The sequence below is a fragment of the Mobula hypostoma genome, chromosome 12, assembly GCF_963921235.1.
Source record: "Mobula hypostoma chromosome 12, sMobHyp1.1, whole genome shotgun sequence".
In the NCBI taxonomy this organism is placed as follows: domain Eukaryota; kingdom Metazoa; phylum Chordata; class Chondrichthyes; order Myliobatiformes; family Myliobatidae; genus Mobula; species Mobula hypostoma.
The window spans coordinates 117759506-117786451 of NC_086108.1; the positions used below are offsets into that span (position 1 = coordinate 117759506).

Consider the following 26946-nt stretch of genomic DNA (forward strand, 5'->3'; position numbering starts at 1 on the left):
GACTAACTGAAGGAAGAACTAGTAAGAGATTTGAAAGTTGGAGGGGGAGGGGGAGATCCAAAATGATAGGAGAAGACAGGAGGGGGAGGGATGGAGCCAAGAGCTGGACAGGTGATTGGCAAAGGGGATATGAGAGGATTATGGGACAGGAGGCCCGGGAAGAAAGACAAGGGGGGGGAACCCAGACGATGGGCAAGGGGTATATTCAGAGGGACAGCGGGAGAAGGAGAGTGAGAGAAAGAATGTCTGTACAAAAATAAATAACAGATGGGGTACGAGGGGGAGGTGGGGCATTAGCGGAAGTTAGAGAAGTCGATGTTCATGCCATCAGGTTGGAGGCTACCCAGACGGAATATAAGGTGTTGTTCCTCCAACCTGAGTGTGGCTTCATCTTTACAGTAGAGGAGGCTGTGGATAGACATGTCAGAATGGGAATGGGATGTGGAATTAAAATGTGTGGCCACTGGGAGATCCTGCTTTCTCTGGCGGACAGAGCGTAGGTGTTCAGCAAAGCGGTCTCCCAGTCTGCGTCGGGTCTCGCCAATATATAAAAGGCCACATCGGGAGCACCGGGAGCCTTTTATATATTGGCGAGACCCGACACAGACTGGGAGACGGCTTTGCTGAACACCTACGCTCTGTCCGCCAGAGAAAGCAGGATCTCCCAGTGGCCACACATTTTAATTCCACATCCCATTCCCATTCTGACATGTCTATCCACGGCCTCCTCTACTGTAAAGATGAAGCCACACTCAGGTTGGAGGAACAACACCTTATATTCCGTCTGGGTAGCCTCCAACCTGATGGCATGAACATCGACTTCTCTAACTTCCGCTAATGCCCCACCTCCCCCTCGTACCCCATCTGTTATTTATTTTTATACACACATTCTTTCTCTCACTCTCCTTCTTCTCCCTCTGTCCCTCTGAATATACCCCTTGCCCATCCTCTGGGTTCCCCCCTGCCCTTGTCTTTCTTCCCGGACCTCCTGTCCCATGATCCTCTCGTATCCCTTTTGCCAATCACCTGTCCGGCTCTTGGCTCCATCCCTCCCCCTCCTGTCTTCTCCTATCATTTTGGATCTCCCCCTCCCCCTCCAACTTTCAAATCTCTTACTCACTCTTCCTTCAGTTAGTCCTGACGAAGGGTCTCGGCCTGAAACGTCGAATGTACCTCTTCCTAGAGATGCTGCCTGGCCTGCTGCGTTCACCAGCAACTTTGATGTGTGTTGCTTGAGTGGAAATAAATTTAGAGTGAAGAGCTCTGTTGACAGGTGGTGGGCAGAAAGCAATTGGGAGCTGCAGGGATCCCACTCTTCATAAGTTATATGAATGAGCTGGATGAGAGAATGAATTGTAAGTTTGCAGATGACAGGAATACAATTGATGTGTTGGGGCTGGGGTGAGGTGAGGTGGGGATGGTATGAAGCAGAGTTCTGAGGAGTTGGAGGTTGCCAAGAAGTTTTAATGTGATTGAGACAAAAGGGGTGAATGAGTATGTGCATGGCAGATGTAACTTGTAGATGCAAATGTGAGATTACTTATGGTAAATCTGGGAAATGGATTCTCAGAATGGTGATAGATTGGGAAAATGGAAGATACAGCAAGACTGATTGGCTAAGTTTTCGGGGAGAGTAGCCTGGGTGAACTCCAGTATCCAATCAGGTGTTTAACCCACATCTCTAATGTTGCAGGAACTGGCGAAACAAACCACTGAGAGACAAGAAAAGGTCAATCTGCGCCTGGCACTGGATGCCATGAAGGTGAGAGAATGATGAAGGGAGGAGCCTCTGAATCAGAACTGTGTCTTCGAGCACAGAGCCCGTACTGAATCAGAACTGTGTCTTCGAGCACAGAGCCCGTACTGAATCAGAACTGTGTCTTCGAGCACAGAGCCCATACTGAATCAGAACTGTGTCTTCGAGCACAGAGCCCGTACTGAATCAGAACTGTGTCTTCGAGCACAGAGCCCGTACTGAATCAGAACTGTGTCTTCGAGCACAGAGCCCGTACTGAATCAGAACTGTGTCTTCGAGCACAGAGTCCGTACTGAATCAGAACTGTGTCTTCGAGCACAGAGCCGGTACTGAATCAGATCAGGGTCTTTGGGTACATAACCACAGATCGCATACTACAGCACAACTGGATCTTTGCGCACAGAGCCTGTACTAAAGCACAATTGGGTCTTTAGGCAGAACCCATGAGCCCCTACTATTTGGGTACAGAACTACAGAGCACATGCTAAAGCACAATTGGGGCACAAAGCCTGTACTAAAGCACAAATGGGTCTTTGGTGCACGACATCCTGGTACAAGAGGGAAAGCAATCAGAAGTCGTGATACGTGTTGGGACCAACGACATAGGCAGGAAGAAGGATGAGGTCCTGAAGTGTGAGTTTCGGGAACTTGGCAGAAGGCTGAAGAACAGGACCTCAAGGGTGACGTTCTCAGGATTGCTGCCAGTGGTACATGACAGAGATGGTAAGAATTGGAGGAGATGGCAGTTGAATGCGTGGCTGAGGAGTTGGTGCAGGGAGCAGCGTTTTAGATTTTTAGATCATTGGGATCTCTTCTGGGGAAGGTGGGACCTGTACAGATTGGATGGGTTGCACCTGAACTCGAGGGGGAGCAATATCCTTGCAGGTAGGTTTACTAGTGTGGTTCGGGAGGGTTTAAACTAATTTTCAAGGGGGATGGGACCCAGAGCGATAGAGCAGTGAAAGAAATGCATGGAGTAAAGCCAGATCTAACATAAAGAGAGGCTTTGAGGAAAGAGAAGCAGAATAAACGATGTAAAGACAGTAAGGTAGAAGGGCTGAAATTTGTGTACCTCAATGCAAGAAGCATCAGGAACAAAGGCGATGAACTGAGAGCCTGGATACATACATGGAATTATGATGTAGTGGCCATTACAGAGACTTGGCTGGCACCAGGGCAGGAATGGATTCTCAATATTCTTGGATTTCAGTGCTTTAAAAGGGATAGAGAGGGTGGAAAAAGGGGAGGAGGGGTGGCATTACTGGTCAAGGATACTATTACAGCCACAGAAAGGGTGGGTAATGTATGTCAATATGGGTGGAAGTCAGGAACAGGAAGGGAGCAGTTACTCTACTGGGGGTATTCTATAAGCCCCCTGGTAGCAGCAGAGATACAGAGGGGCAGATTTTGGAAAGGTGCAAAAATAACAGGGTTGTTATCATGGGTGCCTTTAACTTCCCTAATATTGATTGGCACCTGATTAGTTCCAAGGGTTTAGATGGGGCAGAGTTTGTTAAGTGTGTCCAGGACGGATTCCTGTCACAGTATGTGGACAGGCCGACCAGGGGGAATGCCATACTAGATCTAGTACTACGTTATGAACTGGGTCAGGTCACAGATCTCTCAGTGGGTGAGCATCTGGGGGACAGTGACCACTGCTCCCTGGCCTTTAGCATTATCATAGAAAAGGATAGAATCAGAGAGGATAGGAAAATTTTTAATTGGGGAAAGGCAAATTATGAGGCTATAAGGCTAGAACTTGCGGGTGTGAATTGGGATGATGTTTTTGCAGGGAAATGTACTATGGACATGTGGTTGATGTTTAGACATCTCTTGCAGGATGTTAAGGATAAATTTGTACCGGTGAGGAAGATAAAGAATGGTAGCGTGAAGGAACCATGGGTGACAAGTGAGGTGGAAAATCTAGTCAGGTGGAAGAAGGCAGCATACATGAGGTTTAGGAAGCAAGGATCAGATGGGTCTATTGAGGAATATAGGGAAGCAAGAAAGGAGCTTAAGAAGGGGCTGAGAAGAGCAAGAAGGGGGCATGAGAAGGCCTTGGCAAGTAGGGTAAAGGAAAACCCCAAGGCATTCTTCAATTATGTGAAGAAAAAAAGGATGACAGGAGTGAAGGTAGGACCGATTAGAGATAAAGGTGGGAAGATGTGCCTGGTGGCTGTGGAAGTGAGTGAGGTCCTCAATGAATACGTCTCTTCGGTATTCACAAATGAGAGGGAACTTGATGATGGTGAGGACAATATGAGTGAGTTTGATGTTCTAGAGCATGTTGATATTAAGGGAAAGGAGGTGTTGGAGTTGTTAAAATACATTAGGACAGATAAGTCCCCGGGGCCTGACAGAATATTCCCCAGGCTGCTCCACGAGGCGAGAGAAGAGATTGCTGAGCCTCTGGCTAGGATCTTTATGTCCTCGTTGTCCACGGGAATGGTACCGGAGGATTGGAGGGAGGCGAATGTTGTCCCCTTGTTCAAAAAGGGTAGTAGGGATAGTCCAGGTAATTATAGACCAGTGAGTCTTACATCTGTGGTGGGAAAGCTGTTGGAAAAGATTCTTAGAGATAGGATCTATAGGCATTTAGAGAATCATGGTCTGATCAGGGACAGTCATCATGGCTTTGTGAAGGGCAGATCGTGTCTAACAAGCCTGATAGAGTTCTTTGAGGAGGTGACCAGGCATATAGATGAGGGTAGTGCAGTGGATGTGATCTATATGGATTTTAGTAAGGCATTTGACAAGGTTCCACACGGTAGGCTTATTCAGAAAGTTAGAAGGCATGGGATCCATGGAAGTTTGGCCAGGTGGATTCAGAATTGGCTTGCCTGCAGAAGGCAGAGGGTGGTGATGGAGGGAGTTCATTCAGATTGGATGATTGTGACCAGTGGTGTCCCACAAGGATCTGTTCTGGGACCTCTACTTTCCGTGATTTTTATTAACGACCTGGATATGGGAGTAGAAGGGTGGGTTGGCAAGTTTGCAGACGACACAAAGGTTGGTGGTGTTGTAGATAGTGTAGAGGATTGTCAAAGATTGCAGAGAGACATTGATTGGATGCAGAAGTGGGCTGAGAAGTGGCAGATGGAGTTCAACCCAGAGAAGTGTGAGGTGGTACACTTTGGAAGGACAAACTCCAAGGCAGAGTACAAAGTAAATGGCAGGATACTTGGTAGTGTGGAGGAGCAGAGGGATCTGGGGGTACATGTCCACAGATCCCTGAAAGTTGCCTCACAGGTGGATAGGGTAGTTAAGAAAGCTTATGGGATGTTAGCTTTCATAAGTCGAGGGATAAAATTTAAGAGTCACGATGTAATGATGCAGCTCTATAAAACTCTGGTTAGAAACATAGAAACATAGAAAATAGGTGCACGAGTTGGCCATTCGGCCCTTCGAGCCTGCACCGCCATTTATTAAGATCATGGCTGATCATCCAACTCAGAACCCTGCACCAGCCTTCCCACCATAACCTCTGATCCCCGTAGTCACAAGGGCCATATCTAACTCCCTCTTAAGTATAGCCAATGAACTGGCCTCCACTGTTTCCTGTGGCAGAGAATTCCACAGATTCACTACTCTCTGTGTGAAGAAGTTTTTCCTAATCTCGGTCCTAAAAGGCTTCCCCTTTATCCTCAAACTGTGACCCCTTGTTCTGGACTTCCCCAACATCGGGAACAATCTTCCTGCATCTAGCCTGTCCAATCCCTTTAGGATTTTATACGTTTCAATCAGATCCCCCCTCAATCTTCTAAATTCCAACGAGTACAAGCCCAGTTCATCCAGTCTTCCTGCATATGAAAGTCCTGCCATCCCAGGAATCAATCTGGTGAACCTTCTTTGTACTCCCTCTATGGCAAGGATGTCTTTCCTCAGATTAGGGGACCAAAACTGCACACAATACTCCAGGTGTGGTCTCACCAAGGCCTCGTACAACTGCAGTAGTACCTCCCTGCTCCTGTACTCGAATCCTCTTGCTATGAATGCCAGCATACCACTCACCTTTTTCACCGCCTGCTGTACCTGCATGCCCACTTTCAATGACTGGTGTATAATGACACCCAGGTCTCGTTGCACCTCCCCTTTTCCTAATCGGCCACCATTCAGATAATAAGCAACACACATCAAAGTTGCTGGTGAACGCAGCAGGCCAAGCAGCATCCATAGGAAGAGGCGCAGTCGACGTCCTGACGAAGGGTCTCGGCCTGAAACGTCGACTGCGCCTCTTCCTATGGATGCTGCTTGGCCTGCTGCGTTCACCAGCAACTTTGATGTGTGTTGCTTGAGTTTCCAGCATCTGCAGTATTCCTGTTGTTTGCATTCAGATAATAATCTGTTTTCCTATTTTTGCCACCAAAGTGGATAACTTCACACTTATCCACATTAAATTGCATCTGCCATGAATTTGCCCACTCACCTAACCTATCCAAGTCACCCTGCATCCTCTTAGCATCCTCCTCACAGCTAACACTGCTGACCAGCTTCGTTTCATCTGCAAACTTGGAGATGCTGCATTTAATTCCCTCATCCAAGTCATTAATATATATTGTAAACAACTGGGGTCCCAGCACTGAGCCTTGCAGTACCCCACTAGTCACTGTCTGCCATTCTGAAAAGGTCCCAATTATTCCCACTCTTTGCTTCCTGTCTGCTAACCAATTCTCTATCCACATCAATACCTTACCCCCAATACCATGTGCTTTAAGTTTGCACACTAATCTCCTGTGTGGGACCTTGTCAAAAGCCTTTTGAAAATCCAAATATACCACATCCACTGGTTCTCCCCTATCCACTCTACTAGTTACATCCTCAAAAAATTCTATGAGATTCGTCAGACATGATTTTCCTTTCACAAATCCATGCTGACTTTGTCCGATCATTTCACCGCTTTCCAAATGTGCTGTTATCACATCTTTGATAACTGACTCCAGCAGTTTCCCCACCACCGACGTTAGGCTAACCGGTCTATAATTCCCCGGTTTCTCTCTCCCTCCTTTTTTAAAAAGTGGGGTTACATTAGCCACCCTCCAATCCTCAGGAACTAGTCCAGAATCTAACGAGTTTTGAAAATTTATCACTAATGCATCCACTATTTCTTGGGCTACTTCCTTAAGCACTCTGGGATGCAGACCATCTGGCCCTAGGGATTTATCTGCCTTTAATCCCTTCAATTTACCCAACACCACTTCCCTACTAACATGTCTTTCGCTCAGTTCCTCCATCTCACTGGACCCTCTGTCCTCTACTATTTCTGGAAGATTATTTATGTCCTCCTTAGTGAAGGCAGAACCAAAGTAATTATTCAATTGGTCTGCCATGTCCTTGCTCCCCATAATCAATTCACCTGTTTCTGTCTATAGGGGACCTACATTTGTCTTTACCAGTCTTTTCCTTTTTACATATCTATATAAGCTTTTACAGTCAGTTTTTATGTTCCCTGCCAGTTTTCTCTCATAATCTTTTTTCCCCTTCCTAATTAAACCCTTTGGCCCACAATGTCGTGCCGACCCTCAAGCCCTGCCTCCCATATAAGCCCCCACCTTAAATTCCACCATATACCTGTCTAGTAGTCTCTTAAACTTCACTAGTGTATCTGCCTCCACCACTGACTCAGGCAGTGCATTCCACGCACCAACCATTCTCTGAGTAAAAAGCCTTCGTCTAATATCCCCCTTGAACTCCCCACCCCTTACCTTAAAGCCATGTCCTCTTGTATTGAGCAGTGGTGCCCTGGGGAAGAGGCGCTGGCTATCCACTCTATCTAGTCCTCTTATTATCTTGTACACCTCTATCATGTCTCCTCTCATCCTCCTTCTCTCCAAAGAGTAAAGCCCTAGCTCCCTTAAACTCTGATCATAATGCATACTTTCTAAACCAGGCAGCATCCTGGTAAATCTCCTCTGTATCCTTTCCAATGCTTCCACATCCTTCCTATAGTGAGGTGACCAGAACTGGGCACAGTACTCCAACTATAGGAAGGATGTGGAAGCATTGGAAAGGATACAGAGGAGATTTACCAGGATGCTGCCTGGTTTAGAAAGTATGCATTATGATCAGAGTTTAAGGGAGCTAGGGCTTTACTCTTTGGAGAGAAGGAGGATGAGAGGAGACATGATAGAGGTGTACAAGATAATAAGAGGACTAGATAGAGTGGATAGCCAGCGCCTCTTCCCCAGGGCACCACTGCTCAATACAAGAGGACATGGCTTTAAGGTAAGGGGTGGGAAGTTCAAGGGGGATATTAGAGGAAGGTTTTTTACTCAGAGAGTGGTTGGTGCGTGGAATGCACTGCCTGAGTCAGTGGTGGAGGCAGATACACTAGTGAAGTTTAAGAAACTACTAGACAGGTATATGGAGGAATTTAAGGTGGGGGGTTATATGGGAGGCAGGGTTTGAGGGTCGGCACAACATTGTGGGCCAAAGGGCCTGTACTGTACTGTACTATTCGATGTTCTATGTTCTATGTTCTATGTAACCTGTACAAAAGCACGATTGGGTCTTGGTGCACAGAGCTTGTACTGAAGCACAAATGGGTCTTCGGGCAGAGCCCACGAGGCCCTACTGTTTGGGTACAGAACCACAGAATGCATACTACAGCAGAATTGGATGTTTGGGCACGTAGCCTGCACTAAACCACAATTGGGTCTGTGGGCACAGAGCCTGTACAAAATCAGAACTGGGTCTTTGGGCACAGGGCCCATGGAGCCAGTACTAAAGCACAACTGGGTCTTTGGGCGCAGAGATCACAGAGTCTGTACTAAATAAGAACTAGGTCTTTGGGCGCAGGGTCCACAAACCCGTACTAAAGCAGACATGCAGCTCGCCAGAGATATTAACTGTTTCTAGGTGCAGGGAGCATGGAGAGTCCAGGCAAGCCATGGAATTCTCCATGCATGCAGGACTTCAGCTCTGTGATGAGATTGAGAAAATTGGAGTTGTTCCCATTGGGTAGATATGAGTATCACAATGTGTCTTTTCAAAATAAGGTTACAGAACTGAAACACACGGTTGACAGAGTAGTCGGTATGTGGACCACAGATTACAACAGGAAATAGAAAAGGCATGTCAAAAGGGCACTGTTATGATAGTCAAGGGAGATTTCAGCATGCAGGTCGACTGGAAAAATCAGGTTGGAAATGGATCTCAGGAGAATGAGTTTGTTGAATGCTGGTGAGATGGCTTTTTAGAGCCGTTTGTCAACAAACTAGGACATCAGCTATACTGGATTGGGCATTATGATATGAATGGGAGGTGATTAGGGAGCTTACGGTAAAAGAACTCTTAGGAGCCAGTGGTCACAATATGATTGAGTTCAGCTTGAAATTTGATAGGGAGAAAGTAAAGTAGTATTTCATTGGAATAAAGGAAATTGCAGTGATATGAGAGAAGAGTTGGCCAAAGTAAATTGGAAGGAGGTGCTGGCAGGGATGACGGCAGAACAGCAATTGCATGAGTTTCTGGGGAAAATGAGGAAGGTGCAGGATAGATGTATTCCAAAAACGAAGGAATACTCAAATGGCAAACAGCACAACCGTGGCTGATGAAGGAAGTCAAAGCTAATGTAAAAACCAACCAGAGGGCATACAACAAAACAAATATCAGTGGGAAAAGAGAGGATTGGGAACCATATAGAGAGCAACTAAAAGAATCATTAGGAGGGAAAAGATGAAATATGAAAGAAAGCTGACAAAGAATATCAAGGTGGGTAGTGAAAGCTTTTTCAAGTAGGTAAAAAGTAAAAGAGAGATTTAGAGTGGATATAGAACTGCTAGAAAATAAGCCTGAAGAAATAATAACGGGGGCTTAGGATATGGCAAATGGATTAATTGAGTATTTTGCATCATTCTTCACTGCAAAAGACATTATCAGTGTGCCAGATGTTGAATGGACAAGGGAGGCACATAGGTAGCGATCCCTGCAGAAAGCAGAAAGTGAAGGGGAGGGAAGGAGGTGCTTGGTGGTAGGATAAGTATTTTGCATTAGTCTTCATTGTAGAAGACGCGAGCAGTGTGCCAGGTGTTGAAGGGTGTGAGGGAAGAGAAGTGAGTGCGGTTACTATTACAAGGGAGAAGGTCCTCCAAAATCTGAAAGACTTGAGGGTACATGAGACCATAAGATATAAGAGCAGAATAGACCATTTGGCCCATCAACTCTGCTCTGTCATTCAATCATGGACTGATCCAATTCTTCCAGTTATCCCCACTCCCCTGCCTTCTCCCCATACCCTTTGATGCCCTGGCTAAGCAAGAACCTATCTATCTCTGCCTTAAATACGCCCAATGACTTGGCCTCCACAGCCTCTCATGGCAACAAATTCCACAGATTCACCACCCTCTGACTAAAGCAATTTCTCTGCATCTCAGTTCTAAATGGATGTCCTTTAATCCTTAAGTCGTGCCGTCTTGTCCTAGAATCCCCTACCATGGGAAATAATTTTGCCATATCTAATCTGTTCAGGTCTTTCGACATTCAGAATTTTCTATGAGATCCCTGCTTATTCTCCTGAACTCCAGGAAATACAGCCCAAGAGCTGCCTGATGTTCCTCATACGATAACCCTTTCATTCCTGGAATCATTCCATGAATCTCCAATGTCAGTATATGCTTTCTAAAATCAGGAGCCAAAAACTGCACAGAATACTCCAAGTGTGGTCTCACGAGTGCCTTATAGAGCCTCAATATCGCATCCCTGCTCTTATATTTTATGCCTCTAGAAATGAATGCCAACATTGTATTCGCCGCCTTCACCACTGACTCAACCTGGAGGTTAAATTTAGGAATGCAAACACGAGGAAATCTGCAGATGCTGGAAATTCAAGCAGCACACATAAAAAATGCTGGTGAACGCAGCAGGCCAGCCAGCATCTAGAGGAAGAGGTACAGTCGACGTTTCGGGCCGAGACCCTTCGTCAGGACTAACTGAAAGAAGAGATAGTAAGAGATTTGAAAGTGGGAGGGGGAGGGAGAGATCCGAAATGATAGGAGAAGATAGGAGGTGAAGGGATGGAGCCAAGAGCTGGACAGGTATTTGGCAAAAGGGATATGAGAGGATCATGGGATGGAAGGCCTAGGGAGAAAGAAAGGAGGAGGGGGGAAGCCCAGAGGATGGGCAAGGAGTATAGTGAGAGGGACAGAGGGAGAAAAAGGAGAGAGAGAAAAAAAGAATGAATGAATGAATAAATAAATAAATAAATAACAGATTGGGTACGAAGGGGAGGTGGGGCATTAACGGAAGTTAGAGAAGTCAATGTTCATTCCATCAGGTTGGAGGCTACCCAGACGGAATATAAGGTGTTGTTCCTCCAACCTGAGTGTGGCTTCATCTTTACAGTAGAGGAGGCCGTGGATAGACATGTCAGAATTAGGAATGGGACGTGGAATCAAAATGTGTTGCCACTGGGAGATCCCGCTTTCTCTGGCAGACAGAGTGTAAGTGTTCGGTGAAACAGTCTCCCAGCCAGCATCGGGTCTCGCCAATATATAGAAGGCTGCATCGGGAGCACCAGACGCAGTATATCACCCCAGCCGACTCACAGGTGAAGTGTCGTCTCACCTGGAAGGACTGTCTGGGGCCCTGAATGGTGGCGAGGGAGGAAGTGTAAGGGCATGTGTAGCACTTGTTCTGCTTACAAGGAGGGAGATCGGTGGGAAGGGATGGGGGGGAGGGTACGAATGGACAAGGGAGTTGCGTAGGGAGCGATCCCTGTGTAAAGCAGAGAGACGGGAGGAGGGAAAGATGTACTTAGTGGTGGGATCCCGCTGGAGGTGGCGGAAGTTACAGAGAATTATATGTTGGACTTGGAGGCTGGTGGGGTGGTAGGTGAGGACAAGGGGAACCCTATTCCTAGTGGTGTGGCGGGAGGATGGGGTGAGAGCAGATGAGCGGGAAATGGGGGAGATGCGTTTTTAGAGCAGAGTTGATGGTGGAGGAAGGGAAGCCCCTTTCTTTAAAAAAGGAGGACACCTCCTTTGTCCTGGAATGAAAAGCCTCATCCTGAGAGCAGATGCGGTGGAGACGGAGGAATTGCGAGAAGGGGATGGCGTTTTTGCAAGAGACAGGGTGGGAAGAGAAATAGTCCAGGTAGCTATGAGAGTCCGTAGGCTTATAGTAGACTTCAGTAGATAAGCTGTCTCCAGAGATAGAGACAGAAAGATCAAGAAAGGGCAGGGAGGTGTCGGAAATGGACCAGGTAAGCTTGAGGGCAGGGTGAAAGTTGGAGGCAAAGTTAATGAAGTCAATGAGCTCAGCATGCGTGCAGGAAGAAGCGCCAATGCAGTCATTGATGTAGCGAAGGAAACGTGGGGGACAGATACGAGAATAGGTATCTATTCTGAATAGATACCACAAAGCCAACAAAAAGGCAGGCATAGCTGGGACCCATACGGGTGCCCATGGCTACACCTTTAGTTTGGAGGAAATGGGAGGAGCCAAAGGAGAAATTATTACAAACTTTGTAAGAATAAGGATTAATTCCGCTAGACGGAGCAGAGTGGTGGTAGAGGGCAACTGGTTAGGTCTGGAATCCAAAAAGAAGCGGAGAGCTTTGAGACCTTCCTGCTGGGGGACGGAAGTATATAGGGACTGGACATCCATGGTGAAAATAAAGCGGTGGGGGCCAGGGAACTTAAAATCAATGAAAAAATTCAGAGCGTGAGAAGTGTCACGAACATAGGTAGGAAGGGATTGAACAAGGGGGGGATAAAACAGTGTCAAAGTATGCAGAAATGAGTTCGGTGGGGCAGGAGCAAGCTGAGACAATGGGTCTACTTGGACAGGCAGGTTTGTGGATCTTGAGTAGGAGACAGAAACGGGAAGTGTGGGGTGTGCGAACTATAAGGTTGGTAGCAGTGGATGGGAGAACCCCAGAGCTGATAAGGTTGGTGATGGTGTAGGAGACAATGGCCTGGTGCTGCTTAGTGGGATCATGATGGAGGGGTAAATAAGAGGAGGTATCCGCGAGTTGTCGCTGTGCCTCGGCAAGGTAGAGGTCAATATGCCAGTCTACAACAGCACACCCCTTATCAGCGGGTTTTATAGTAAGGTTAGGATTAGTGTGGAGGGAGTGGAGAACAGAGCGTTCGGAAGGAGTGAGGTTGGAATGGGAATCAACCACTGATGTCAGGCTAACAGGTCCATTGTTTCCTTTCTGCTGCCTCCCACCCTTCTTAAATAGCAGAGTAACATTTGCAATTTTCCAGTCATCTGGTACGATGCCAGAATGTATTGAATTCTTGAAAGATTATTGTTAATGCCTCCGCAATCTCTCCAGCCAGCTTCTTCAGAACCCGAGAGTGTATTTCATCAGGTTTAGGAGATTTATCCGCCCTCAGACCATTATGCTTCCAGAGCACCTTCTCAGTCATAATTTTCACTGCACATATTTCACTTCCCCGACAATATATGGTATACTGCAGAAGTCTTCCACTGTGAAGACTGATGCAAAATATGCATTCAATTCCTCCCCCATCTGTGCGTCTCTCAGTACAATATCTCCAGCGTCATTTTCCATTGGTCCTATATCTACCCTCCTCTCTTTTTCCCTTTATATACTGAAAAAAGCTTTTGTCTCTATTTTAATATTAGTTGCCAGCTTCCTTTCATAAGTCATCTTTTCCTTCTTAATGACCTTCTTAGTTTCCTTCTGCAAGTTTTTAAAAGCTTCCCAATCTTCTATCTTCTCACTAGATTTGGCTTCCTTGTATGACCTTTCTTTTGTTTTTACTTTGGTTTGACTTCACTTCTCAGCCACTTTAGTGACACTCTTCCATTTGAAAATATCTTTTTATTTTGAATATATCTGTCTTGCACTTCCCTCGTTTTTTGCAGAAACTTCAGCCACTGCTGCTCAGCTGTCCTTCCTCTTAGTGTCCCTTTCCAGTCAACTTTGGCCAGTTCACCTCTCATGCCATTGTAATTTCCTTTATTCCACTGAAATATCAATACATTGGATTTTAGTTTCTCCTTCTAGAATATCAAAGTGAACTCGATCGTATTGTGATCACTGTTCCCTAAGGGTTCATAGAAACATAGAAAACCTACAGCACAATACAGTCACTTTGTCCCACAATGCTGTGCCGAACATATACTTGTTTCAGAAATCACCTAGGGTTACCCATAGCCCAATATTTTTCTAAGCTCCTTGTACCTATCCAGCAGTCTCTTAAAAGACCCTATTATATCCACCTCCACCACCGTCACCGGCAGCCCATTCCACGCAGTCACCACTGTCTGTGTAAAAAACTTACCCCTGACATCTCCTCTGTACCTACTTCCAAGCACCTTAAAACTGTGCACTCATGTGCTACCCATTTCAGCCCTGGGAAAAAGCCTCTGACTATCCATATGATCAATGCCTCTCATCATCTTGTACATTTATACACCTCTATCAGCTTACCTCTCATCATCTGTGGCTCCAAGGAGAAAAGGCCGAATTCACTCAACCTATTCTCATAAGGCATGCTCCCTAATCCAGGGAACATCCTTGTAAATCTCCTCTGCACCCTTTCTATTGTTTCCACATCCTTCCTGCAGTGAGGTGACCAGAACTGAACACAGTACTCCAAGTGGGGTGTGACCAGGGTCCTGTATAGCTGCAACATTACCTCTCGGCTCTTGAACTCAATCCCATGATTGATGAAGGCCAATGCGCTGTATGCTTTCTTAACTACAGAGTCCACCTGTGCAGCAGCTTTGAGTGTCTTATGGACTCGGACCCCAAGATCCCTCTGATCCTCCACACTGCCAAGAGTCTTACCATTAATACTCTATTCTGCCATTATAATTGACCTACCAAAATGAACCACCTCATACTTATCTGTTTTGAACTCCATCTGCCACTTCTCAGCCCAGTTTTGCATCCTGTCAATGTCCCGCTGTAACCTTTGACAGCCCTCCACACTATCCACAACACCCCCAACCTTTGTGTCATCAGCAAATGTACTGACCCATCCCTCCACTTCCTCATCTAGGTCATTTATAAAACTCATAAAGAGTCAGGTTCCCAGAACAGACCCCTGAGGCACACCACTGGTCACCGACCTCCGTACAGAATATGACCCGTCTACAACCACTCTTTGCCTTCTGTGGGCAAGCCAGTTCTGGATCTACAAAACAATGTCCCCTTCGATCCCTCCTTACTTTCTCAATAAACCTTGCATGGGGTACCTTATCAAATGCCTTGCTGAAATCCATATACACTACATCTACTGCTCTACCTTCATCAATGTGTTTAATCACATCCTCAAAAAAATCAATCAGGCTCGTAAGGCATGACTTGCCTTTGACAAAGCTACGCTGACTATCCCTAATCATATTATGCCTCTCCAAATGTTCATAAATCCTTTGTCTCAGGATTTTCTCCATCAGCTTACCAACCACTGAAGTAACGCTCACAGGTCTATAATTTCTTGGGCTATCTCTACTCACTTTCTTGAATAAGAGAACAACATCTGCAACCCTCCAATCCTCCAGAACCTCTCCAGTCCCCATTGATGATGCAAAGTTCATTGTCAGAGGCTCAGCAATCCCCTCCCTCATCTCCCACAGTAGCCTGGGGTACATCTTGCCCGGTCCCGGTGACTTATCCGACTTGATGCTTTCTAAAACCTCTGGCACATTCTCTTAATATCTATATGCATCAGTTTTTCGGTTTGCTGTAAATCATCCCTACAATTGCCAAGATCCTTTTCTGTTGTGAATACTGAAGCAAATATTCATTATGTACCTCAGCTATCTCCTCTGGTTCCATATGCACTTTTCCACTGCACACTTGATTGGTCCTATTGTCTCATATCTTATCCTCTTGCTTTTCACATACTTGTAGAATGCCTTGGGGTTTTCCTTAATCCTGTCTGCCAAGGCCTTCTCATGGCCCCTTCTGGCTCTCCTAATTTCGTTCTTAAGCTACTTCGTGCTGATCATATAATCTTCTAGATCTCTGTAATTACCTAGTTTTTTGAACTTTTTGTAAGCTCTTCTTCTTGACTAGATTTACAACAGCCTTTGTCCAGCACGGCTCCTATACCCTACAACCTTTTCCTCACTCATTAGAAAGTACCTATGCAGAACTTCATGCAAATATCCCCTGACATTTCCCTGAGAACATCTGTTTTCAATTTATGCTTCCATGTTCCTGCCTGATAGCCTCATATTTCCCCTTACTCCAATTAAACACTTTCCTAACTTGTCTGTTCCTATTCCTCTCCAATGCTATGGTAAAGGAGCTAGAATTGTGATCACTATCTCCCAAATGCTCTCCCACTGAGAGATCTGACACCTGACCAGGTTCAATATGAGATCAAGTACAGCCTCTCCTCTTGTAGGCTTATCTACATATTGTGGCAAGAAACCTTCCTGAACACACCTAACAAACTCCACCCCATCTGATCCCCTTGCTCCAGGGAGATGCCAATCAATATTTGGGAAATTAAAATCTCCCACCACATCAACCCTGTTATTATTACACCTTTCCAGAATCTGTCTCTCTATCTGCTCCTCAATGTCCCTGTTACAATTGGGTTGTCTACAAAAAACACCCAGCAGGGTTATTGACCCCTTCTTGTTCCTAACTTCCACCCTCAGAAACTCAGTAGATATCCCTCCAGAACTTCCTCATTTTCTGTGGCTGTGACACTGTTTCTGATCAACAGTGCCACGCCCCCACCTCTTTTGCCTCCTTCCCTGTCCTTTCTGAAACATCCAAAGCCCGGCACTCTGAGTAACCATTCCTGCCCCTGAGCCATCCAAGTCTCTGTACTGGCCACAACATTAGAGTTCCAGTTACTGGTCCACACTCTAAGCTCATCTGCTTTTTTCATCATACTCCTTGCATTACATTAAACACATCTCAAACCATCGGTATGAGCACATCATTTCTCTATCACCTCCCTATCTTTCCTGTCGCACTCTCTACTATTTGTGGGCCAACCACCCCTTCCTCCATCTCTTCAGTTCGGTTCCCACCCTCCAGAAATTCTAGTTTAAACTCTCCCCAATAGCCTTAGCAAACCTCCAAGCCAGGATATTTGTCCTCCTCATATTCAAGTGCAACATGTCCTTTTTGTACAGGTCATGCCTGACCCAAAATTGTTCCCAATGATCGAGAAATCTGAATCCCTGTTCCCTGCTCCAATCCCTCAGCCGCATATTTATCCTCCACCTCATTCTATTCCTATATTTACTGTCACACAGCACAGGCAGTAATCTGGAGATTACTACCTTTGAGGTCCTGCTTCTCAACTTCCTTCCTAACTCCCTGTAGTCTGTTTTCAGGACCTCCTCCCTTTTCCTACCTGTGTCGTTGGTACCATATGTACCATGACCTCTGGCTGTTCTCCTTCCCACTTCAGGATATCGTGGACACAATCAGAAACATCCCAGACCCTGGCACCTGGGAGGCAAACTGCCATCCGTGTTTCTTTCCTGCATCCATAGAATTGCCTGTCTGATCCCCTAACTATACAGTCCCCTATCACTGCTGCCATCCTCTTCCTTTTCCTACCGTTCTGAGCCACAGGGCCATACTCTGTGCCAGAGGCGTGGACACTATTCCCTCCCCCAGGTAGGCCATCCTCCCCAACATTACTCAAACAGGATTACTTATTGTTAAGAGGGACAGCCACTGGGGTACTCTCTAGTATCCGACTCTTGCCCTTCCCTCTCCTGAGTGTTAGCTACTTATCTGTTTCTCAAGGCCCCAATGTGACTACTTGCCTATAGCTCCTCTGTATCACCTCTGCCCTCTCCCTGACTAGATGAAGGTCATTGAGTTGCATCTCGATGCACCTGGTGCAGATGTGGCCATGTGTGAGGCTGGGAGTCTCCAGGACTTCCCATATTTGACACTGAGTTGAGCACACCGGCTTCACAGACGTACTTCCTATTCCTACTCTTCACAAGTAACTTACTTCTCCTTGACCTGTTATCGCTAAAGCCCCATTGAGCCAAAGCTCTCCTACTCTGTCTCCCTTTACTCCATTGCCCGCTCTATAAATCTGCCTTCTTTTTGACAATTGCTTAATGATAGGAAGGAGAGAGTTATGTAATCGAATGGTGTAAGGCCATGATAGAATGTGTGTGGAGAGTATGTTTCTTATGATGGAGAGTCTAAGACCAGAGTACACAGCCTCAGAATAAGACCATAAGACATCAAAGTGGAATTAGGGCATCTGGCCCGTCGAGTCTGCTTCAATATTCAATCATGGCTGATCATTTTTTCTATCTCCTTTTCAACCCCAGTTCCCGGCCTTTTCCCCGTAGCCTTTGATGCCATGTCAAATCAAGAACCTATCAATCACGGCCTTTAATACACCCAATGACCTGGCCTCCACAGCCACATGTGGCAAAAATTCCACAAATTCACCACCCTTTGGCTAAAGAAATTTCCCAGCATCTCCGTTTTGAAAGGCCGCCCCTCTATCCTGAGGCTGGGCCCTCTTGTCCTGGACTTTCCCACCATGGGAAACATCCTTTCCACTTATACTCTGTCTAGGCCTTTCAACATTTGAAAGGTTTCAATGAGATCCCCCCTCAGTCTTCTGAATTCCAGCGAGTACAGACACAGAGCCATCAAACATATGATAAGTCTTTCATTCCTGGAATCATCCTTCTGACCCTCCTCTGGACCCTCTCCAATGCCAGCACATCTTTTCTAAATGAGGGTCCCAAAACTATTCGCTGTACTCAAGGTGAGGCCTCACCACTGTCTCATAAAGCCTCAGCATCACATCCTTGCTCTTGTATTCTAGACCTCTTGAACTGAATGCTAATATGGCATTTGCCTTCCTCACCACTGACTCTCCCTGCAAGTTAACCTTAAGGGTGTTCTGTACAAGGACTCCCAAGTCACTCTGCATCTCAGATTTTTGGATTTTCTATTTTTAGAAAATACAGTAGTCTGCACATTTATTCCTACTACCAAAGTGCATGACCGTACATTTGCAACATTGTATTTCATTTGCCACTTTCTTGCCCATTCTCCTAATCTGTCTAAGTCCTTCTGCATCCTACCTGTTTCCTCAACACTACCTCCCCCTCCAACAATCTTTGTATCATCTACAAACTTAGCAACAAAGCATCATCATCTATATCATTTATATACAGCATAAAAAGAAGTGGGCCCAACACCTACCCTTGCAGAACACCACTAGTCACTAGCAGCCGACCAGAAAAAGATCTGTTTATTCCCACTTGCTGCCTCCTACCAATCAGCCAATGCTCTAACCATATAGTAACTTTCCTGTAATGCCATTGGCTCTTAACTTGGTAAGCAGCTTATGTGTGCCACCTTGTTAAAGGCTTTCTGAAAGTTCAAGCATAGAGGGGTGTCATTTTACAACGGAGATAAGGAGGAACTTCTTTAGCCAGAGAATGATGAATCTGGCCACGGGCAGTTGTAGGGGCCAAGTCTTTATGTATATTTTAGGCAGAGGTTAATAGATTCTTAATTGGTTAGGGCATTAGGAGATATTAGGAGAAGGCTGGAGTTTGGGGCTAAGAGGACAACTGGATCAGTCATGATGAAATGGTGGAGAAGACTTGATTGACCAAATGGCCTAATTCTGTCTTATGTTCTACAGCAAGGCTTTTTTGTTCTGGACTGGAGGTTTGTGAATTGTGTTGGTGGACCTTATGTTGTTTGTCATGTATTTTAACAATTTAGATGAGCATGTACCTGGCATGGTCATTGAGTTTGCAGATGATTCTAAAACAGATGGTATCATTGACAGTGAAGGCAGTTTCCAGGATATACTAAGGCATCTTGATCAGCTTGGTAAAATGGAAAAGGAATGACAAATAGAGTTTAATTCAGATTCGTACATAGTGTTGTATTTTAGGACCTTCACAGCAAATGGTAGGCATCTGGAAAGTGTTGTAGAACAGAGAGACTTTGGAGTACAATATATGGTTTCCTGAAAGTGAAGTCACAGGTAGATATTGTGGAAGGCTCCTGACATGCTGGCTTTTGTCAGAAGTTGGGATGTTATGTCATAGTTGTACAAGAGGTTGGTGGGGCTGCATTTGGTATACTGTGTTCAGTTTTGGTCACCTTGCAATAGGAAATGCCATTAAGTCAGAAAGAGTGCAGAGGGGATTTACGAGGATGTTGTCAGGACTCAAGGGATTCAGCTTTGGAGAGAGGTTGAGGGATTTAATGGGAACTTGACGACCAACTTTTTCATTCAGAGAATGATCAGTATATTGAATAAGCTTCATGAGGAACTGGTTGAGGTAGGTACATTAGCAATATGTTTGGACAGGTAGATGGATAGGAAAGGTTTAAAGGGACTTTGACCAATGGCACGCAAATCGGTCTAGTTTAGATGGGAATTTGGTTGGCATGGATGAGTTGGGTCGAAAGTTTATATCACTGACTCTTTGACCAAATAGCATTAACTCCAGTAGTACCATTACCCTCCCCAATCTCACTATCTTTCCTGTCCTTCATTGAAAGTAGATGGGGTTGCAAAGAAAGGTTTTGACACGTTGCCCTTCATAAATCAAAAGAATTGAGTACAGAAGATGGGTTGTTATGCTGAAGTTGTACAAGACATTGATGAGGCCTAAATTGGAATGTTGTGTGCACTCTCAGTCACCTACCTATAGGAAAGATGTAAATAATGTTGAAAGAGTACAGAGAAAATTTACAAGTGTGTTGGCAGGACTGGATGACCTGAATAATAGGTGAAGATTGAATTGATTAGGACTTGGAATGTAGAAGATTGAAGGGAGATTTGATAGAAGTAGACAAAATTATGAAGGGCATAGATAGGGTAAATGCAAGCAGGTTTTTTCTACTGAGGATAGGTGGGACTACAACCAGAGATTATGGGTAAAAGATGAAATGTTTAAGGGTTAATGAGGGGAAACCTCTTTACTCAGAGGGTGGTGAGAGTGTGGAACGAGTTGCCAGAGCAAGTGATAGATGCGATTTTGGTTTCAATGTTTAAGAGAAGTTTGGAGAGGTAAATAGATAGCAGGGATATGGAGAGTGATCGTCCCAAGTCCATGGGTATACTTAAGGTGAAAGTTGATTGTTTCCTGATTGTTTAGGGCATCAAAGAATATGGCGAGAAGGCAGGTGTATAGGGTTGAGTGGAATCAGGGATTAGCCAGGCTGGAATGGCAGAGCAGAATGACGGGCTGAATGGCCTAGTTCTACTCCTATGATTTATGGGCCTGGTGCAGTTTGATCCAAGTAAGTAGTTTAAATGCTTCAGCATGGACTAGATGGGTCAAAGGTCCTGTTTCTGTGCTGTACTTTTCGATGACTCTATGTTCTTCTACTTGGTGAATATCAAACATTTTGAAAAGCTCAAACAGATAAATAGAGGGATAGCTCAAGCGAAGTGGCCAGAGCGTGAGTGGGCCAGTGAAGGAGTGGAGCTTTGAGGCTTTGACTCGAGAGGCTTCGATGAGAAGAGGCGGAGGACAAGCTAGCTCGCAGTTAGTCTTTACAATGTCTCCTGAGACGGTGATGTGCCTCTCATGTGAGATGTGGCAGTCTTGGGGGAACAACCCTCTCACGCAGAATCACATCTGCCAGAAGTGCATACGGCTGGGCGATCTGGAAGACCGTGTAAGGAATCTGGAGCAGCAGCTGGATGAACTTCGACTCATAAGGGAGAATGAGGCAGTCATAGATGAGAGCTACAGGGAGGTAGTCACACCTAGGCTGTCGGAAGCAGGTCATTGGGTGACAGTCTGAGGGGGGAAAGCGAAGGTGAGCAGACAGGTAGTGCAGAGCACCCCTGTAGCCATTCCCCTGAATAATAAGTTTACCATCCTGGATACTGTTGGCGGGGACGACCGACCAGGTGTGAGCCACGGTGGCAAGACCTCCGGCACTGAGTCTGACCCTGTTGTGCAGAAGGGTGGGACGGAGAAGAGGAGAGCTGTCGTCATTGGAGACTCTATAGTCAGGGGAGCAGACAGGAGATTTTGTGGACGTGAGAAGGACACCCACATGGTTTGTTGCCTCCCGGGTGCCAGGGTCCGGGATGTCTCTGACCGGATGCACGACATCCTGGTACGAGAGATAAAGCAACCAGAAGTCGTGATACATGTTGGGACCAACGACATAGGCAGGAAGAGGGATGAGGTCCTGAAGTGTGAGTTTCCGGAATTAGGCAGAAGGCTGAAGAACAGGACCTCAAGGGTGACGTTCTCAGGATTGCTGCCAGTGCTACGTGACAGAGATGGTAAGAATTGGAGGAGATGGCAGTTGAATGCATGGCTGAGGAGTTGGTGCAGGGAGCAGGGTTTTAGATTTTTGGATCATTGGGATCTCTTCTGGGGAAGGTGGGACCTGTACAGATTGGATGGGTTGCACCTGAACTCGAGGGGGAGCAATATCCTTGCAGGTAGGTTTGCTAGCGTGGTTCGGGAGGGTTTAAACTAATTTGCGAGGGGGATGGGACCCAGAGCGATAGAGCAGTGAAAGAAGTGCATGGAGTAAAGCCAGATCCAACATACAGAGAGGCTTAGAGGAAAGAGAAGCAGAATAAACGGTGTAGAGACAGTAAGGTAGAAAGGCTGAAATGTGTTTACCTCAATGCAAGGAGCATCAGGAACAAGGGTGATGAACTGACAGCTTGGATACATACATGAAATTATGATGTAGTGGCCATTACAGAGACTTGGCTGGCACCAGGGCAGGAATGGATTCACAATATTCCTGGATTTCAGTGCTTTAAAAGGTATAGAGAGGGCGGAAAAAGGGGAGGAGGGGTGGCATTACTGGTCAGGGATACTATTTCAGCTACAGAAAGGGTGGGTACTGTAGCAGGATCCTCTTTTGAGTCAATATGGGTGGAAGTCAGGAACAGGAAGGGAGCAGTTACTCTACTGGGGGTATTCTATAGGCCCCCTGGTAGCAGCAGAGATACAGAGGAGCAGATTGGGAGGCATATTTTGGAAAGGTGCAAAAATAACAGGGTTGTTATCATGGGTGACTTTAACTTCCCTAATATTGATTGGCACCTGATTAGTTCCAAAGGTTTAGATGGGGCAGAGTTTGTTAAGTGTGTCCAGGATGGATTCCTGTCACAGTATGTGGACAGGCCGACCAAGGGGAATGCCATACTAGATTTAGTACTAGGTAATGAACCGGGTCAGGTCACAGATCTCTCAGTGGGTGAGCATCTGGGGGACAGTGACCACCGCTCCCTGGCCTTTATAATTATCATGGAAAAGGATAGAATCAGAGAGGATAGGAAAATGTTTAATTGGGGAAAGGCAAATTATAAGGCTATAAGGCTGTGAATTGCGGGTGTGAATTGGGATGATTTTGCAGGGAAATGTACTATGGACATGTGGTCGATGTTTAGAGATCTCTTGCGGGATGTAAGCGATAAATGTGTCCTGGTGAGGAAGATAAAGAATGGTAGGGTGAAGGAACCATGGGTGACAAGTAAGGTGGAAAATCTAGTCAGGTGGAAGAAGGCAGCATACATGAGGTTTAGCAAGCAAGGATCAGATGGGTCTATTGAGGAATATAGGGAAGCAAGAAAGGAGCTTAAGAAGGGGCTGAGAAGAGCAAGAAGGGGGCATGAGAAGGCCTTGGCGAGTAGGGTAAATGAAAACCCGAAGGCATTCTTCAATTATGTGAAGAAAAAAACGAGGACCGGAGTGAAGGTAGGACCGATTAAAGATAAAGATGGGAAGATGTGCCTGGAGGCTATGGAAGTGAGCGAGGTCCTCAATGAATACTTCTCTTCGGTACTCACCAATGAGAGGGAACTTGATGATGGTGAGGACAATATGAGTGAGTTTGATGTTCTGGAGCATGTTGATATTAAGGGAGAGGGGGTGTTGGAGTCGTTAAAATACATTAGGACAGATAAGTCCCCGGGACATGACGGAATATCCCCCAGGCTGCTCCACGAGGTGAGAGAAGAGATTGCTGAGCCTCTGGCTGGGATCTTTATGTCCTCGCTGTCCACGGGAATGGTACCGGAGGATTAGAGGGAGGCGAATGTTGTTCCCTTGTTCAAAAAAGGTAGTAGGGATATTCCGGGTAATTATAGACCAGTGAGCCTTACGTCTGTGGTGGGAAAGCTGTTGGAAAAGATTCTTAGAGATAGGATCTATAGGCATTTAGAGAATCATGGTCTGATCAGGGACAGTCAGCATGGCTTTGTGAAGGGAAGATCGTGTCTAACAAGCCTGATAGAGTTCTTTGAGGAGGTGACCAGGCATATAGATGAGGGTAGTGCAGTGGATGTGATCTATATGGATTTTAGTAAGGCATTTGACAAGGTTCCACACAGTAGGCTTATTCAGAAAGTCAGAAGGCATGGGATCCAGGGAAGTTTGGCCAGGTGGATTCAGTATTGGCTTGCTTGCAGAAGGCAGAGGGTGGTGGTGGAGGGAGTACATTCAGATTGGAGGATTGTGACTAGTGGTGTCCCGCAAGGATCCGTTCTGGGACCTCTACTTTTCGTGATTTTTATTAACGACCTGGATGTTGGGGTAGAAGGGTGGGTTGGCAAGTTTGCAGACGACACAAAGGTTGGTGGTGTTGTAGGTAGTGTAGAGGATTGTCAAAGATTGCAGAGAGACATTGATAGGATGCAGAAGTGGGCTGAGAAGTGGCAGATGGAGTTCAACCCGGAGAACTGTGAGGTGGTACGCTTTGGAAGGACAAACTCCAAGGCAGAGTACAAAGTAAATGGCAGGATACTTAGTAGTGTGGAGGAGCAGAGGGATCTCAGGGTACATGTCCACAGATCCCTGAAAGTTGCCTCACAGGTGGATAGGGTAGTTAAGAAAGCTTATGGGGTGTTAGCTTTCATAAGTCGAGGGATAGAGTTTAAGAATCGCGATGTAATGATGCAGCTCTATAAAATTCTGGTTAGGCCACACTTGGAGTACTGTGTCCAGTTTTGGCCACCTCACTATAGGAAGGACGTGGAAGCATTGGAAAGGATACAGAGGAGATTTACCAGGATGCTGCCTGGTTTAGAAAGTATGCATTATGATCAGAGATTAAGGGAGCTAGGGATTTACTCTTTGGAGAGAAGGAGGATGAGAGGTGACATGATAGAGGTGTACAAGATAATAAGAGGAATAGATAGAGTGGAGAGCCAGCACCTCTTCCCCAGGGCACCACTGCTCAATACAAGAGGACGTGGCTTTAAGGTAAGGGGTGGGAAGTTCATGGGGGATATTAGAGGAAGGTTTTTTACTCAGAGAGTGGTTGGTGCGTGGAATGCACTGCCTGAGTCAGTGGTGGAGGCAGATACACTAGTGAAGTTTAAGAGACTACTAGACAGGTATATGGAGGAATCTAAGGTGGGGGCTTATATGGCAGGCAGGGTTTGAGGGTCGGCACAACATTGTGGGCCGAAGGGCCTGTACTGTGCTGTACTATTCTGTGTTGTATGTTCAATGCAGTGAACTTCCTCTGATTGCAGTCATGAATTCCCATTTTTCTCCTTGAGTGATTTTACCTACTCTCTAGCTATTCCGTTTTTAAAGTGTGAATAAAATGCTTTGGGATTCTCTTGGCCACTCACCAAGGGTATTCCATGGCCCCTTTTAGCCTCCTGATTCCTGTTTAAGTTCTCTCCTGCTTCCTATATATTCCTGAAAGGTCCAGTCCAATTTCAGCTTCCTAGATATCACATATATTTCTTTTTGCTGTTTGACTAGATTTGCTGCAACTGTCATCATCCAAGGTACCAAACTTTGTCATCCTTGCTTTCCTTCCTCACAGGAACATGATGGTCCTGAATTTTGACCAGCGGCTCTTTAAACACATCCCACTGTCGGATGTAGAACTGCCCATAAACAGCCTCTCCTAAACTACTCTCCACAGTTCCTGCCTAATACTGTTGCAATTAGCATTTGCTTTCTGTCACACATTCCCAAGATCCACTCTGATCCTTGTAAAATTGTAAGACCAAAAGATATGGGAGTAGAGTTAGGCCATTTGGCCCATTGAGTCTGCACTGCAATTCAATTAAGGCTGATCCTTCTTTCCCCTCCTCAGCCCCACTCCCGGCCTTCTCCCCGTAACATAGAAACATAGAAAACATTGAAACATAGAAAATAGGTGCAGGAGTAGGCCATTCGGCCCTTCGAGCCTGCACCACCATTCAGTATGATCATGGCTGATCATCAGAACCCTGCACCAGCCTTCCCTCCATACCCCCTGATCCCTTTAGCTACAAGGGCCATATCTAACTCCCTCTTAAATATAGCCAATGAACTGGCCTCAACTATTTACTGTGGCAGAGAATTCCACAGATTCACCACTCTCTGTGTGAAGAAGTTTTTCCTAATCTCAGTCCTAAAAGGCTTCCCCTTTATCCTCAAACCGTGACCCCTCGTTCTGGACTTCCCCAACATCGGGAACAATCTTCCTGCATCTAGCCTGTCCAATCCCTTTAGGATTTTATACGTTTCAATCAGATCCCCCCTCAATCTTCTAAATTCCAACGAGTATAAGCCTAGTTCATCCAGTCTTTCATCATATGAAAGTCCTGCAATGTCCAATCAAGAACCTATCAAGCTGTGCCTTAAATACACCCAATGCCCTGCCCTCCACAACTGCCTGTGGTAATAAATTCCACAAGTTCACCATGCTCTGGCCAAAGAAATTTTTCCACATCTCTGTTTTAAATGGACGCCCCTCTATCCTGTGTTACGTACCAGTAATGGTTTAAAATGAACCAGCAGTAATAGACTACTCCTGGAGTCTTGATGTTAAAACCACTATCTTTATTAGTATCTACTTAATATAGCAACTTAAACAAGAATAATCAAAAGTTAACCGTGATATGAGTATACATATGAGTAAATGTAACTCCCAAACTAATGAGCTTGGTGGGGGCGGGGGGCACCAGGCTTAAAATCTTGAGACAGTAAGGTATGAAAGTTCAGTTCATCCACAGATTAAATGATGCGAGAGAGATATTTGTAATCCAAGGTGACTGTCGAGAGAAGTCCTTTATGTTCTGTTCCACGGTGGTAAACAGGATAACAATCACCGTAGGTTTTACCCGTCGTCGTTCCAAATCCACTTAGGAATTATCACCAATAGTAGCTTATCACAGGGGTACTGTCTTCAAAGGGAACTACCACCCAGGCAAGGGTTAACACATAGGTAGATTCCACAAGGTTGCCCCAATCACACAACGTGATAGCTACTTATCAATGTGTTGGATCGATACTCAACC

The 26946-nt window shown here is 45.8% G+C and overlaps 1 protein-coding gene across 3 annotated transcripts in view; it reads left to right on the forward strand.

The window, feature by feature from the left end:
• The window catches only part of LOC134355083 (guanine nucleotide exchange factor VAV3), a 398893-nt gene that overhangs the window by 159613 nt on the left and 212334 nt on the right, over nt 1-26946 (forward strand). For all 3 annotated transcript variants that reach the window (XM_063064827.1, XM_063064829.1, XM_063064828.1), the window contains one exon: nt 1694-1762. In XM_063064827.1, the coding sequence (XP_062920897.1) occupies nt 1694-1762 (69 nt within the window). The remainder of the gene's footprint in view (nt 1-1693; nt 1763-26946) is intronic.